We start from the raw sequence: 13953 nt of genomic DNA, 5'->3' as shown, positions 1-13953 counted from the left end.
CTACAGATGTGGTGAGGGTGCTCCAGGATTTAGACCTGCATCTCCCCGTGGGGGGGGGGGGTGCTTCCTTGTTGAACTACAGATGTGGTGAGGGTGCTCCGGGATTTAGACCTGCATCTCCGTGGGGGGGGGGTGCTTCCTTGTTGAACTACAGATGTGGTGAGGGTGCTCCGGGATTTAGACCTGCATCTCCGTGGGGGGGGCGGTGCTTCCTTGTTGAACTACAGATCTGGTGAGGGTGCTCCAGGATTTAGACCAGCATCTCCGTGGGGGGGGGGGGGGTGCTTCCTTGTTGAACTACAGATCTGGTGAGGGTGCTCCAGGATTTAGACCTGCATCTCCATGGGGGGGGGGGGTGCTTCCTTGTTGAACTACAGGTGTGGTGAGGGTGCTCCGGGATTTAGACCTGCATCTCCATGGGGGGGGGGGGTGCTTCCTTGTTGAACTACAGATGTGGTGAGGGTGCTCCGGGATTTAGACCTGCATCTCCGTGGGGGGGGGGGGTGCTTCCTTGTTGAACTACAGATGTGGTGAGGGTGCTCCGGGATTTAGACCTGCATCTCCATGGGGGGGGGGGTGCTTCCTTGTTGAACTACAGATGTGGTGAGGGTGCTCCAGGATTTAGACCTGCATCTCCGTGGGGGGGGGGGGGTTGCTTCCTTGTTGAACTACAGATCTGGTGAGGGTGCTGCGGGATTTAGACCTGCATCTCCATGGGGGGGGGGGGTGCTTCCTTGTTGAACTACAGATGTGGTGAGGGTGCTCCGGGATTTAGACCTGCATCTCCGTGGGGGGGGGTGCTTCCTTGTTGAACTACAGATGTGGTGAGGGTGCTCCGGGATTTAGACCTGCATCTCCATGGGGGGCGGGTGCTTCCTTGTTGAACTACAGATCTGGTGAGGGTGCTCCGGGATTTAGACCTGCATCTCCGTGGGGGGGGGGGGGGGTGCTTCCTTGTTGAACTACAGATGTGGTGAGGGTGCTCCAGGATTTAGACCTGCATCTCCGTGGGGGGGGGGTGCTTCCTTGTTGAACTACAGATGTGGTGAGGGTGCTCCGGGATTTAGACCTGCATCTCCGTGGGGGGGGGGGGGTGCTTCCTTGTTGAACTACAGATGTGGTGAGGGTGCTCCAGGATTTAGACCTGCATCTCCGTTGGGGGGGGGGTGCTTCCTTGTTGAACTACAGATGTGGTGAGGGTGCTCTGGGATTTAGACGTATCTCCGTGGGGGGGGGGGGTGCTTCCTTGTTGAACTACAGATGTGGTGAGGGTGCTCCGGGATTTAGACCTGCATCTCCGTGGGGGGGGGGGGGTGCTTCCTTGTTGAACTACAGATGTGGTGAGGGTGCTCCGGGATTTAGACCTGCATCTCCGTTGGGGGGGGGGGGTGCTTCCTTGTTGAACTACAGATCTGGTGAGGGTGCTCCAGGATTTAGACCTGCATCTCCGTGGGGGGGGGGGGTGCTTCCTTGTTGAACTACAGATGTGGTGAGGGTGCTCCGGGATTTAGACCTGCATCTCCGTGGGGGGGGGGGTGCTTCCTTGTTGAACTACAGATGTGGTGAGGGTGCTCCGGGATTTAGACCACAGTATCTTGTACCTTTGGTTTTATGGGGCCAGTAACATCATGAAGGATCCCACCCACCCTGCTCATGGACTGTTTGTTCCACACCCGTCAGGGAGGAAGCTACATACTATCTACGCCAAGACCACCAGATTCAAAACCAGTTACTTTCCCCAAGCAGTAATGCTGATCAATACCTTGACCTACTAACCCACTGCTTCACCCCCTGTCAACCACCACTACTTCATCATTTCCTGTCAGAGTCACCTTATGTACAGACACTCCCTTGCCTATTATCACCTTATGGACATTATGTATACAAACTATAAATATTTATATATTGTGGTTTTTTTCACTATTATGTTTTTGTGTTGCAGTAGATCGAGACTAACAGGTTTTTTTGTTCTCCTTTACACTGTGAACTGGAAATGACATTGAATAGCCTTGACTTTTGAGTCTTTATACGACTGTCTGGTTCTGTGTCCCACTTGCAGATCAAACGTTCCGACTGGAAGCCGCGGGAACTAGAGCATGGACTACGGCATGTGCAGCGGGTCAAGCTCATGAGAGATGTCCACCATGTGATGTTTAATGTCGTTACCCAGGAGTTCATCTGCATGCTTTCCAGTACAGATATCTGCATCTATCACTGTGATGGGCGCAAGATCAGGGAGCTGAGCCTGGCAGAGCCCCTGGAGGGCCTGCTGTACTCCCACAAGGTCCACCAGTATGTTGGCTGGAACCACTGCCCCCAACTTAAGGTGCTGAGTCCAGATTTCAGGACCCTCTCAGTCAACAAGGCCAGGCACAGCATCACCTGCTGTTGTTATGACCGGGAGCTGAACCAGATTGTCACAGCCGGCACAGGCAACGTCTGCTCCTGGCGTTTCTACTTTGGCTGCCGGGACTTGATATGCAACGTCGCCATCACACAAGGCTTGGCGGAGACTGACACCTTCACTGACTTGGTTGTGGAAGTGTGTCCGGTCTCAATGCTGCCAGCAGCCTGCGTTCAGTGCTGCTATGCTGTGTGCAAGACTGGAGTTGCCTCCTTTGACCTGACCAAGGGGATCCTCCTCACCTACGAGAAACACCTGCACGAAAGGTAAATCTACATCTGCCGCTGCAGACCCCCACACCTGGGTTATAGAGACCATAAGACAGGGAACAGAATTAGGCCATTCAGCCCATCGAGTCTCCGCCACCATTCCATCATGGCTGATTTATTCCTCTCAATCCCTTTCTCCTGCCTTCTCCCTTTGACACCTGACTAAATATTAAAATATACCCAATGACTTGCTCTCCACAGCTGTCTGTGGCAATGAATTCTACAGATTCACCCCCCTCTGGCTAAAGAATTTCCTCCTCATCTTTGTTCTAATGAGACCATACAAAGGCAGTTCGTAAGTTCTTGTATATTGCTGGTTGGTTCAAGAACCAAATGGCTGAAGGGAAATGGCTAATCCTGAATCTGTTTGTGTGGGACTAAAGGCCAACGGACACTGATCCCTGTGCCACACAATTGGCTGCTGGCGTCCAATTTGAAAAACAACCCTCCTCTGATTCCCAGCGAAACCTCAGATTCTTCATTGTTTGGGGCATGAAGGGATATGGGGGAAAGGCAGGAGATTGAGGCTGAGAGGAAATATGGATCAGCTATGATGAAATGGCAGAGCAGACCCCGTGGGCCAAATGGCCAAATTCTGCTGTGATATCTTATTGTTTTATGGTCGTTTAGTGACATTATGACCACTTTGATCACTTTGTACTGAAATGGGGTTGTTGCCGACCTTGCTGAGTTCCTCCAGGACTTTCTGTGTGTGTGTTGCTTTTGTTTTATTTTAGTTGTGCCCTTGTCAAAAAAAAGTGCATAACATGGGTTTAATTTCTGTTTTTTTTGTGAATGTTGATTATTTAATGCTCTGTGTTGTGACACTGATTATCTGATGCTCTGTGTCTGTGATGCTGATTATCTGAAACTCTTTGATGCCGATTATTTGATGCTCTGTGCCTGTGATGCTGATTATCTGACACTCTGTGATGCTGATTATTTGATGCTCTGTGCCTGTGGTGCTGATTATCTGACACTCTGTGATGCTGATTACTTGATGCTCTGTGCCTGTGATGCTGATTATCTGACACTCTTTGATGCTGATTATTTGATGCTGTGTGCCTGTGATGCTGATTATCTGACACTCTGTGATGATGATTATCTGACGCTCTGTGTCTGTGATGCTGATTATCAGACACTCTGTGATGGTGATTATCTAACGCTCTATGTCTGTGATGCTGATTATTTGATGTTCTATGCCTGTGATGATGATTATCTAGTGCTCTGTGTCTGTGATGCTGATTATCTGACACTCTGTGATGCTGATTACTTGATGCTCTGTCTGTGATGCTGATTATCTGACACTCTGTAATGATGATAATCTGACACTCTGTGATGATGATTATCTGACACTCTGTGATGCTGATTATCTGACACTGTGTGCCTGTGATGCTGATCATCTGACACTCTGTGATGATTATCTGACACTCTGTGATGATTATCTGGCACTCTGTGCCTGTGATGCTGATTATCTGACGCTCTGTGTCTGTGATGCTGATTATCTGACATGCTGTGATGCTGATTATTTGATGCTCTGTGTCTGTGATGCTGATTATTTGATGCTCTGTGCCTGTGATGCTGATTATCTGACACTCTGTGATGATGATTATTTGATGCTCTGTGTCTGTGATGCTGATAATCTGAAACTCTGTGTCTGTGATGCTGATTATCTGAAACTCTATATCTGTGATGCTGATTATCTGACACTCTTTGATGCTGATTATTTGATACTCTGTGCCTGTGATGCTGATTATCTGACACTCTGTGATGCTGGTTACTTGATGCTCTGTGCCTGTGATGCTGATTATCTGACACTGTGATGCTGATTATCTGATGCTCTGTGTCTGTGATGCTGATTATCTGACACTCTTTGATGCTGATTACTTACCTGATGCTCTGTGCCTGTGATGCTGATTGTTTGATGCTCTGTGCCTGTGACGCTGATTATCTGACACTCTGTGATGCTGATTATCTGATGCTCTGTGCCTGTGATGCTGATTATCTGACATGCTGTGATGCTGATTATTTGATGCTCTGTGTCTGTGATGCTGATTATTTGATGCTCTGTGCCTGTGACGCTGATTATCTGACGCTCTGTGTCTGTGATGCTGATTATCTGACACTCTGTGATAATGATTATCTGACACTCTGTGTCTGTGATGCTGATTTTTTGATGCTCTATGCCTGTGATGCTGATTATCTGACACTCTGATGATGATTATCTGATGTTGTCTGTGATGCTGATTATCTGACACTCTGTGATGATGATTATCTGACGCTCTGTGTCTGTGATGCTGATTATCAGACGCTCTGTGATGATGATTATCTGACACTCTGTGATGATGATTATCTGACGCTCTGTCTGTGATGCTGATTATCCGACGCTCTGTGCCTGTGATGCTGATTATCTGACAGTCTGTGATGATGATAATCTGACACTTTGTGATGATGATTATCTGACACTCTGTGATGATGACTATCTGACGCTCTGTGTCTGTGATGCTGATTATCAGACACTCTGTGATGATGATTATCTGACACTCTGTGATGATGATTATCTGACACTCTGTGATGATGATTATCTGACACTCTGTGATGATGACTATCTGACACACTGTGTCTGTGATGCTGATTATCAGACACTCTGTGATGATGATTATCTGACACTCTGTGATGATGATTATCTGATGCTCTGTGTCTGTGATACTGATTATTTGATGCTCTATGCCTGTGATGATTATCTGACGCTCTGTGTCTGTGATGCTGATTATCTGACACTGTGTGCCTGTGATACTGATTACCTGACACTCTGTGATGCTGATTATCTGATGCTGTCTGTCTGTGATGCTGATTATTTGATGCTCTGTGCCTGTGATGACGATTATCTGACACTCTGTTATGCTGATTATCTGATGCTCTGTGCCTGTGATGATGATTATCTGACACTCTGTGATGATGATTATCTGATGCTCTGTGATAATTATTATCTGACGCTCTGTGTCTGTGATGCTGATTATCTGACACTCTGTGATGATGATTATCTGATGCCCTGTGATGCTGATTATTTGATGCTCTGTAATAATTATTATTTGACGCTCTGTGTCTGTGATGCTGATTATCTGACACTCTGTGATGATGATTATCTGATGCTCTGTTCCTTTGATGATGATGATTATCTGATACTCTGTTCCTTTGATGCTCTGTGTCTGTGATGATTATCTGACACTGTGGGCCCTATGATGCTGCTGCAAGTAAGTTCTTCATTGCACCTGTGCCTACATGAACATGTACAGATAACAAAAAAGTTGACTTTGATTTTTAGTTCCCCAGTTGCTTGTCATTTACATTAATGACCTAGATGAAAACCATAAGACGCAGAAGCAGAATTAGGATATTTATCCCAATTGAGTCTGCTCTGCCATTCCATCTTCTTCCTTTGCCTGTTGCACCATGGTTATTTAGGGCAGCAGTGAACATCTCCATCTCTGGTGGCATTTGCAGCTGCCTTCATCATGTCCATAGCTGCCTCTCGGTTCACTGTCATTCATGCAAGTCCCAGGTGGAGATTCAGGAATACTGTGCCTCCATACTGAAGGATTCTTTGTTGTTGTTTCTGTAACAGTTTTGTTTAACCGGTTAGGGTTGTTAGCCCTGAGTTGAACCCCCGAACCTGGAGAACCCGTGGACCACTCTTAGTCTGGCCTCTGCCCTTTGACCTGCTTGGCATGGGTTACCCTACCTAGAGCCAAAGCATAATGCCCTCACTTTCACTAGTATAGTTCTCTGGTTCATTGAGGCACGCAAACCTTCAAACTATGATATGGTTGTGGTCCTCTTGGAAAACCATTCCATCATGACAGATTTATTACCCATCTCAACCCCATTCTCCTGGCTTCTCTCTGTAACCTTTAACACCCTGACTAATCAAGGACTTGTCAACCTTTGCTGTAAACGTACCCAATGACTTGGCCTACATAGCCATCTGTGACAACAAATTCCACAGATTTACCACCCTGTGGCTAAAAAAAAATCCTTCTCATCTTTGTTCTAAATGGACATCCCACTATTCTGAGGCTTTGCCCTCTGTTCTTATACTCCCCTCCGATAGGAAATATCCTCTCCACATCCACTCTATCTAGGCCTTTCAGTATTTGATAGTTTTAATAAGATCCCCCCTCATTCTTCTAAAATGTAGCTAGCATGGTTGTGAGTTTATGAGTGACACCAAAAATTAGTGTTATAGTGGTTAGTGAAGGAGATGGTCTGAGGGTACAACAGACTGAGACCATCTGGGAGAGTGGCAGATAGAGATTAACTCAGGCGAGTCTGCAGTGGTGCATTTGATGCAAGTAATGACTTTTGTTTTATACAGAGATTAGTGGGTGCCTGGACGGTCCTGCCCGCATTGGTGGTAGAAGCAGAAACTTGAGAGACTTTCTTAAGACATGTGAGGAAAATAGAAGGATATGGACATTGTGTAGGTAGATTAGTTAGACATTTGATTACTAATTTAATCCATTTGGCACAACACTGTGGGTCAAAGGGCCTGTTTCTGTTCCTGTACTGTTCTATGCTCTGTGTTCCCATTAGGAAAATCACAGGAATCGCTATTGTGGAGACGCTGAGATGTGTGGCCACTTCCTCTCGGGATGGGAGTATAAAAGTTTGGGATCAGTCTTGGAACCTGAAGATGATATTTATTGGACACCGAGGTGAGTGGTCAGAATCCCATCATTATCGCCAACACTTGTGATGGAATTTGTTCTGTGAAACAGGGTGAAAAGTTCCAAAGTTAAATACATATTGTGAAAAATGAATAGTGAGGTAGTGTTCATGGACTGTTCAGGAATCTGACAGTGGAGGTGAAGAAGCTGTTCCGAAAACACTGAGTGTGGGTCTTCAGGCTCCTGTACCTTCTCCCCATGGTAGTAACACAGAGAGGATTTGTCCTGTGCGATGAGTCCTGTCTTCTTGGCGAATCGCCTCTTGAAGATGTAGTCGATGGTGGGAAGGCGGCCCCGCAGCCTGGAGCTGGCTGAGCCTGCAGACCCCGCAGTCTCGTGCAATCCTGTGGAGTGGTGGTGATGTGACCAATGAGTGGAGCATCCTGAGCTGCCGAGTGTGAATGGGTGAGGGGTGAGAGTAAAGCAATGCACACACGACACCAAGTAAAACTGAGGTAAAGTCTTATACAGCTGTAGTGTAGCTTTTGTACTCAACTCTGCAACCAAGGAGGGCAGATACACTGTACACCTTCTTTACCAGCCTATCTTCAGGAAGCTGTGCCTTTGCACCCCAAGACCCTCTGTATGTCGATGCTTCGATGGGTTCTGCTGTTGATTGAATACTTTCCTCTTGCATTATGGCTCATAAAGATCAATCTATCCCTTCCCTCTCACATAACCCATTTTTCTAGCATCCATGTTTCTAAAATGTCTCTAATGTATCTGCCTCTAACACCACCCTGGTAGGACAATCTATACACACCCTACTCAGTGTAAAAAAACTTACTTTACTTTCCTTCAATCTTAAAATTATGCTCCCTCATATCCGCCTTGGGAAAAAGTCTCTGCCTACTCACTTGATCTATGCCTCTTATCATCTAGTACACCTCTGAAGTCTCCTTCACTCCGATCCCATGCACTATCAATCTTCAGGCTATGCCACTCAGGGACTTGTGTTTTTATGACTGTATGTGCTTTGTAACTATATGTGCTGTACATACTGTGTTTAGCAACTTGGCCTTGGAGGAATAGTGTTTCATTTAGCTGTATACATGTGCATGGTTGAAAGACAATTAAACTTGAATTTGAAAGAGAAAAGCCTTACCTTGCTCAACATATCCTCAAAAGTCATGCTCTCCAATCCAGGTAGCATCCTGGTAAATTTTCTCTGCACCCTTTCAAAACCTTCCACACCATTTCTATGATGAGGAATTTTGCCTTTTTCTCCCCACAGGTCCTGTCACCGCACTTGCAATTTACCCAGACGGTCCCTGCCTTCTCTCTGCCTCTAAGGACGGGACCTTGCGGGTGTGGAATGTGGACACGGCGGATCAGGTGGACGAGGTCCAGGTGGGTGTGACGGTCACTCGCCTGGGTGCGGAGCCGGGTCAGGACCACATCTTCGGCTGCGCCCAGCAGAGGCTCGACTTCTGGACCATCACGCGCCTGCACGTCCGGCACACGGCCATCGGTTATGATGTGAGCTCCATCCACGTTACCAACACTGCCTTGGCTGGCCACTTCCCCGTGCGGGCAGCTTGCTCCTGTGGGGACGGCACAGCCCGGCTGATCTCCCCGGAGGCAGGAGACGTCATCTCCACCCTCTTGCTGGAGCCAGGCCGGCAGGTGGTTGCCCTGGACTATTGCTTGCCCCGGGAGGCTCTGGTAGCACTGACTGACCAGGGAGACCTTCTGAAAGGCAACTCCCTCTCCAACCCCATGGAGGTGCTGATGAAGGTGCCACATGGTAGACAGGCATCAACTATCCACTGCCTCTGCATCTACGCACACGTGGACCAGGTTAGCGCTGTTCACTCTCGCTGGCAGCAGGTGGTAAAAGGAGGCAGCGAGGAGAAGATCCAGCAGTTTGGTGTGAAGGACAGTGACCGGTGAGAAAGAGGGACCAGTGCTCTTCGTTCAGGCAGGACTGGCTTTCCAGATAAATCATAAATGCTCTGTTATTGTCACAGTCGGGGTATATTTATGTTGTTTTGTTTAGAGGTACAGAGCGGTATTTTTTAGCCAGAGGGTGGTGAATCTGTAGAATGTGTTGCTGTGTAGTGGTGGCCAGGTCATTAGGTGTATTTAAGGTGAGGTCGATAGATTATGATTGGTCAGGGCATGAAGCGATGCAGTGAGAAGGCAGGAGGCTGAGAGTGAAATGGATTGGCCATGATGAAATGGCAGAGCAGACTTGATGGGGCCCAATGGCCTAATTCTGATTCCATATCTTATGGTCTTATGGAACCATAAGGCCCCTCCGGTCCTTTGAACTGTGTCACCGATTTAACCCCAGCCTAATCACAATGACCAGTTAACCTACTAACTGGTATGTCTGTGGACTGTAGGAGGAAACCAGGGCATCCAGAGTAACCCTACGCTTTCTCAGGGAGGACGTACAAACTCCTTACATGTGACGTTGGAATTGAACTTTGAACTCCGACACCCCTAGCTGTAATAGCATTGTGCTGTTACACCGGTGTAGTGCCCAAATACTAACTCACTTTATCCCATCAGCCCCACTAGGGCATAGGCTGCCAAGAACAGCTCACCAGAGCCCATTGTCCTGGGCCAGTCCTTCAAGTTGTCCCCAGGAGTAGCCACCTGCGAAGATCCGGGGATGAGGTATTTGCAGCTTCTGTTTGTGTTTCTGTAGTTGTGGTTTTCTATGGGTTGAGGTTGCTAACCCCATGTCCAACCCTCCTCCTTCTGCAGCAGGGTATAACTGCTCATGGCAGTTCCTGTCCTGTTTCGGGCTCTTGAATGGGCCTCAGTATCAGCGAGACCACCCCCCCCCCACCCCCAATCAATACCAATTTGTGTACAAAACATTTGTTTACATCACAAATACTCAAGGTGCAAATATTCGGTATTTACAAGACAGTGAGTAGACTCAGATTAAAATATGGTTACCAACGTCTATAAAGCAGTCAATAGCCCGTGGGGCCCCATTGCTCCCAGAAATCCCCACTGTACCCATGGCGACCGCGTGCTCCCTCTCCAAGGACAGCCGGGCACGGACGTATCCTCGGAAAAGGGGCAGGCAACACCCTCCATCTTCCACCGCCTTGACCCGTGAATGGCCATCTTGGCCAGGCCCAGGAGCAAGCCCAGCAGGAGATCCTCCTCTTGCCTGTCCCCTCTGATCTGGGTGATCATAAATGAGGAGTGTGGGACCAATGTGCAGCCAGAACCTCAGCAGCTCTCTGAGACACTCAAACAGGGGCTGCGACCTCTCGCATTCTGTGTACGCATGGTACACTGACTCCCCCGCCCCCAGAATGGACAGGTGGACAGTAAACCTGCTCAGGGACCTGTTGAACGGGACTGCCCGATGCTACACCTTACTCCCCGGGTCCCCGGTGTACAGAGACACCTGCTCCGCTGCCGGACGGTAACACGGACCGCCCTGTATGGACAGGTGGACAGTAAACCTGCTCAGGGGCCTGTTGAACGGGACTGCCTGATGCTACACCTTACTCCCCGGGTCCCCGGTGTACAGAGACATCTGCTCCGCTGCCGGACGGTAACATGGACCGCCAAGGCGAGGAAGTGGACGGAGTGCTGGAGCAGTCCGTTCAGGAAATGCCTCGGAGCATCACGGAACGGCACGGTGGGCGTCCCTGCGAGACGGCTCACGTTGTGCAGGACTCTCTCCTGAGACCTGGGTCTGACGAGGTGGTGGTGCAGCCGGAACCCCTCCACTTCCCCGACATCCACCGTAATAGGATCAGGATCAGGACCGGTCCCAACGGCGCAGGAGCACCCTGCTGGATGAAGCCAGACCCCATACAGTTCCCGGTAGAAGTGGGGTAGTTCCCTCAATGTGGCTTGGCTGACGCTGTCTGCCAGGATTAGTGTGGCCTCCTGCAGGCAGCGTCTCCAGCACGTGCCATCCTGGAGGGTGGTCACAGTACAGTTACCTCTGCAGGGTCCTGAGACAGAGAGCCGCCAGCTCAGTGTGCACCAAGGACTGACTGCCCTCCACGATCGGAAGACTCAGGACAGCTGCAGAAACCCAATGCCCTTTATTGCCCCTGAAGAAGTCCACCAGCCTCTTCTGGGTCCTGGACACAAACACCGTACCACACAATCAAGGCGACCATCTGATTGATAACTAAAGCCCTCCCCCGGTATGAGATCGCATGAAGGAGGCCTGATCAGCGCCCAAGCCAGACAGAGATTTTTGTCTCCAAATCCCGCCAGGTCTCCTCCGTCAAGCTCAGGGTAGACCCCCAAGTAGAGGAGGTGCGTGGTGCTCCACCCAAATGGCCTCAGCCCCTCTGGTAAGGAGTCCACCTGTCACTGACCCACTCTGTTCTCCCAGTTGACCCTTGCAGAGGATGCGGCCGAGAAGACCTGCTGGTAGTCTCGCATCCTTTGCAAGTCAACCAGGTCGGTGAACATAAGGAGGATGTCATTGACGTAAGCCGACAGGACAACCTCTATATCTGGTTTGTGCAGAACAAAGCCCATTAACCTCATGCAGAGAAAGCAAAGGAAACCGAGTACAACTATCCCGACATGGGGCACCCCTGGCGCACCCGCCTCCCAAAGCTCAAGGGTACTGTCAAGGACCCATTGACTTAGCTAGGAACTCCACAGCAGTTGGATGTGGGCCACAAAATGTGTCCCGAGCCTGAATGCTTGCAGATTCCCTGAAAGGTACTTCTGGTCCACCCTGCCAAACGTCTTCTCCTGGTCGTGAGAGAAAGGCCACTGACAGACCAGCCTCCCGGCACAGGTAGATCAGATCCCGGACAAAATGGATGCTGTCCTGGATCAACTACACTGGGGCTGTGTTGGACTGGTCAGGGTGGACCACTTGTGCCAGCCCAGATAATTGTCCATCGCTCGGGCAACAATCCTGTTCTCCGCATCGAGGAAGGATACTGGGCGCCAATTCTGAAGGCAACGGAGATCCCCCTTCTTTGGCAGCAGGACCACGACTGCTCTGCACCAAGAGAAGGGCATCTCACCCATCGCTATGCTCTCCCCCAATGCCCTCACATAATCAGCCCCGAGGATGTCCCAGAAGACCTGGAGAAATTCAACCGTCAACCCATCTAGCCCTGGGTATTTCTCTCTCTTCAGCTGGTTAAGGGGACTGGTCAGCTCCACCAGAGATAGTGGTGCGTCAAGCTGCCCAGCTGAGCCTTGGCAAGTCCCCCCACAGAGGCTTTCGCGCATCCTCACTGCATGGGTCCAAAGAAGGGAGAGTCATAAAAGGAAAGCACTTTCACCACCAGTTCTTGCTGGATCCGCGACGGAGGAACCATCCTCAGCCAGCAACTCCATTAGCTGCCTGCAGACACCCTTCCCCTTCTCGAGAGTAGAAGGGCGAGGCATGGTCCAGATCCTTCAACATCTGGACCCACAACCTCACGTAGAAGCCTCAGGACCTCTCAAGCTGCAGGTGCCTCAGCGCCTCCTTCCTCCGCTGGTCAACATTGGTCAGGCCCAGCCAGGATTCCAAGTCGACCAGCTCCTTCTCGAGCTGATCCGTCCCGAACATCCACCACTTGGTCGACCTGTGCACATATTCCTGGCAGAGCCTTGTCCACATCCCACCAGAGCTGCAGGAAGGGGAAACTCCACCTCTCCTCCTGCCAGGATGTCCAGAACAGCCAGAACGAATCCTGAAACCGGGTGTCTTCCTAGATATATAGAGTTGGTTGATCCGCGAGCTCCCACCCCGTCTGCATCTCCTTGAGAAAGCACAGAGATCAGGGTGAAGGCTCCACCAGACATAGACCAAGTCTGAGGACTTGATCAACAGTAACTTCCTCACCCATAGAACCATAGAACACTACAGCACGGTACAGGCCCTTCAGCCCTCCATGTTGTGCCAACCCATATAATCCTTTAAAAAAAGTACTAAACCACACTACCCCATAACCCTCCATTTTCTTTCATCCATGTGCCTGTCCAAGAGGCTCTTAAATACCCCTAATGTTTTAGCCTCCACCACCATCCCTGGTAAGTCATTCCAGGCACTCACAACCCTCTATGTAAAAAACTTACCCCTGATGTCTCTCCTAAACTTCCCTCCCTTAATTTTGTACATATGCCCTCGGTGTTTGCTATTGGTGCCCTGGGAAACAGGTATTGACTATCCACCCTATCTATGCCTCTCATAATCTTGTAGACCTCTATCAAGTCCCCTCTCGTTCTTCTACGCTCCAAAGGGAAAAGTCCCAGCTCTGCTAACCTTGCTTCATAAGACTTGTTCTCCAATCCAGGCAACATCCTGGTAAATCTCCTCTGCACCCTCTCCATAGCTTCCACATCCTTCCTATAATGAGGTGACCAGAATTGAACACAATACTCTTCAAGTGCGGTCTCACCAGAGATTTGTAGAGTTCCAACGTGGCCTCTCTACTCTTGAACTCAATCCCCCTGTTAATGAAGCCTAACATCCCATAGGCCTTCTTAACTACCCTATCAACCTGTGCAGTGACCTTGAGGGATGTATGGATTTGAACCCAAAGGTCCCTTTGTTCATCCACACTCTTAAGTAACTGACCATTAATCCTGTACTCAGTCTTCTGGT

The 13953-nt window shown here is 49.4% G+C and overlaps 1 protein-coding gene across 6 annotated transcripts in view; it reads left to right on the top strand.

Annotated features, from left to right (window-relative positions):
* wdr97 (WD repeat domain 97) overlaps positions 1-13953 on the top strand; it is a 191535-nt gene that overhangs the window by 14585 nt on the left and 162997 nt on the right. For all 6 annotated transcript variants that reach the window (XM_059971585.1, XM_059971581.1, XM_059971583.1 and 3 more), the window contains 3 exons: positions 2060-2670; positions 7267-7388; positions 8635-9289. In XM_059971585.1, coding sequence (XP_059827568.1) covers positions 2060-2670; positions 7267-7388; positions 8635-9289 — 1388 coding nt within the window. The remainder of the gene's footprint in view (positions 1-2059; positions 2671-7266; positions 7389-8634; positions 9290-13953) is intronic.

Source organism: Hypanus sabinus, chromosome 6, assembly GCF_030144855.1.
Source record: "Hypanus sabinus isolate sHypSab1 chromosome 6, sHypSab1.hap1, whole genome shotgun sequence".
Classification (NCBI taxonomy): domain Eukaryota; kingdom Metazoa; phylum Chordata; class Chondrichthyes; order Myliobatiformes; family Dasyatidae; genus Hypanus; species Hypanus sabinus.
Note: the sequence above shows the minus strand (reverse complement) of the source record. Positions and strands in the feature narration are given on the sequence as shown.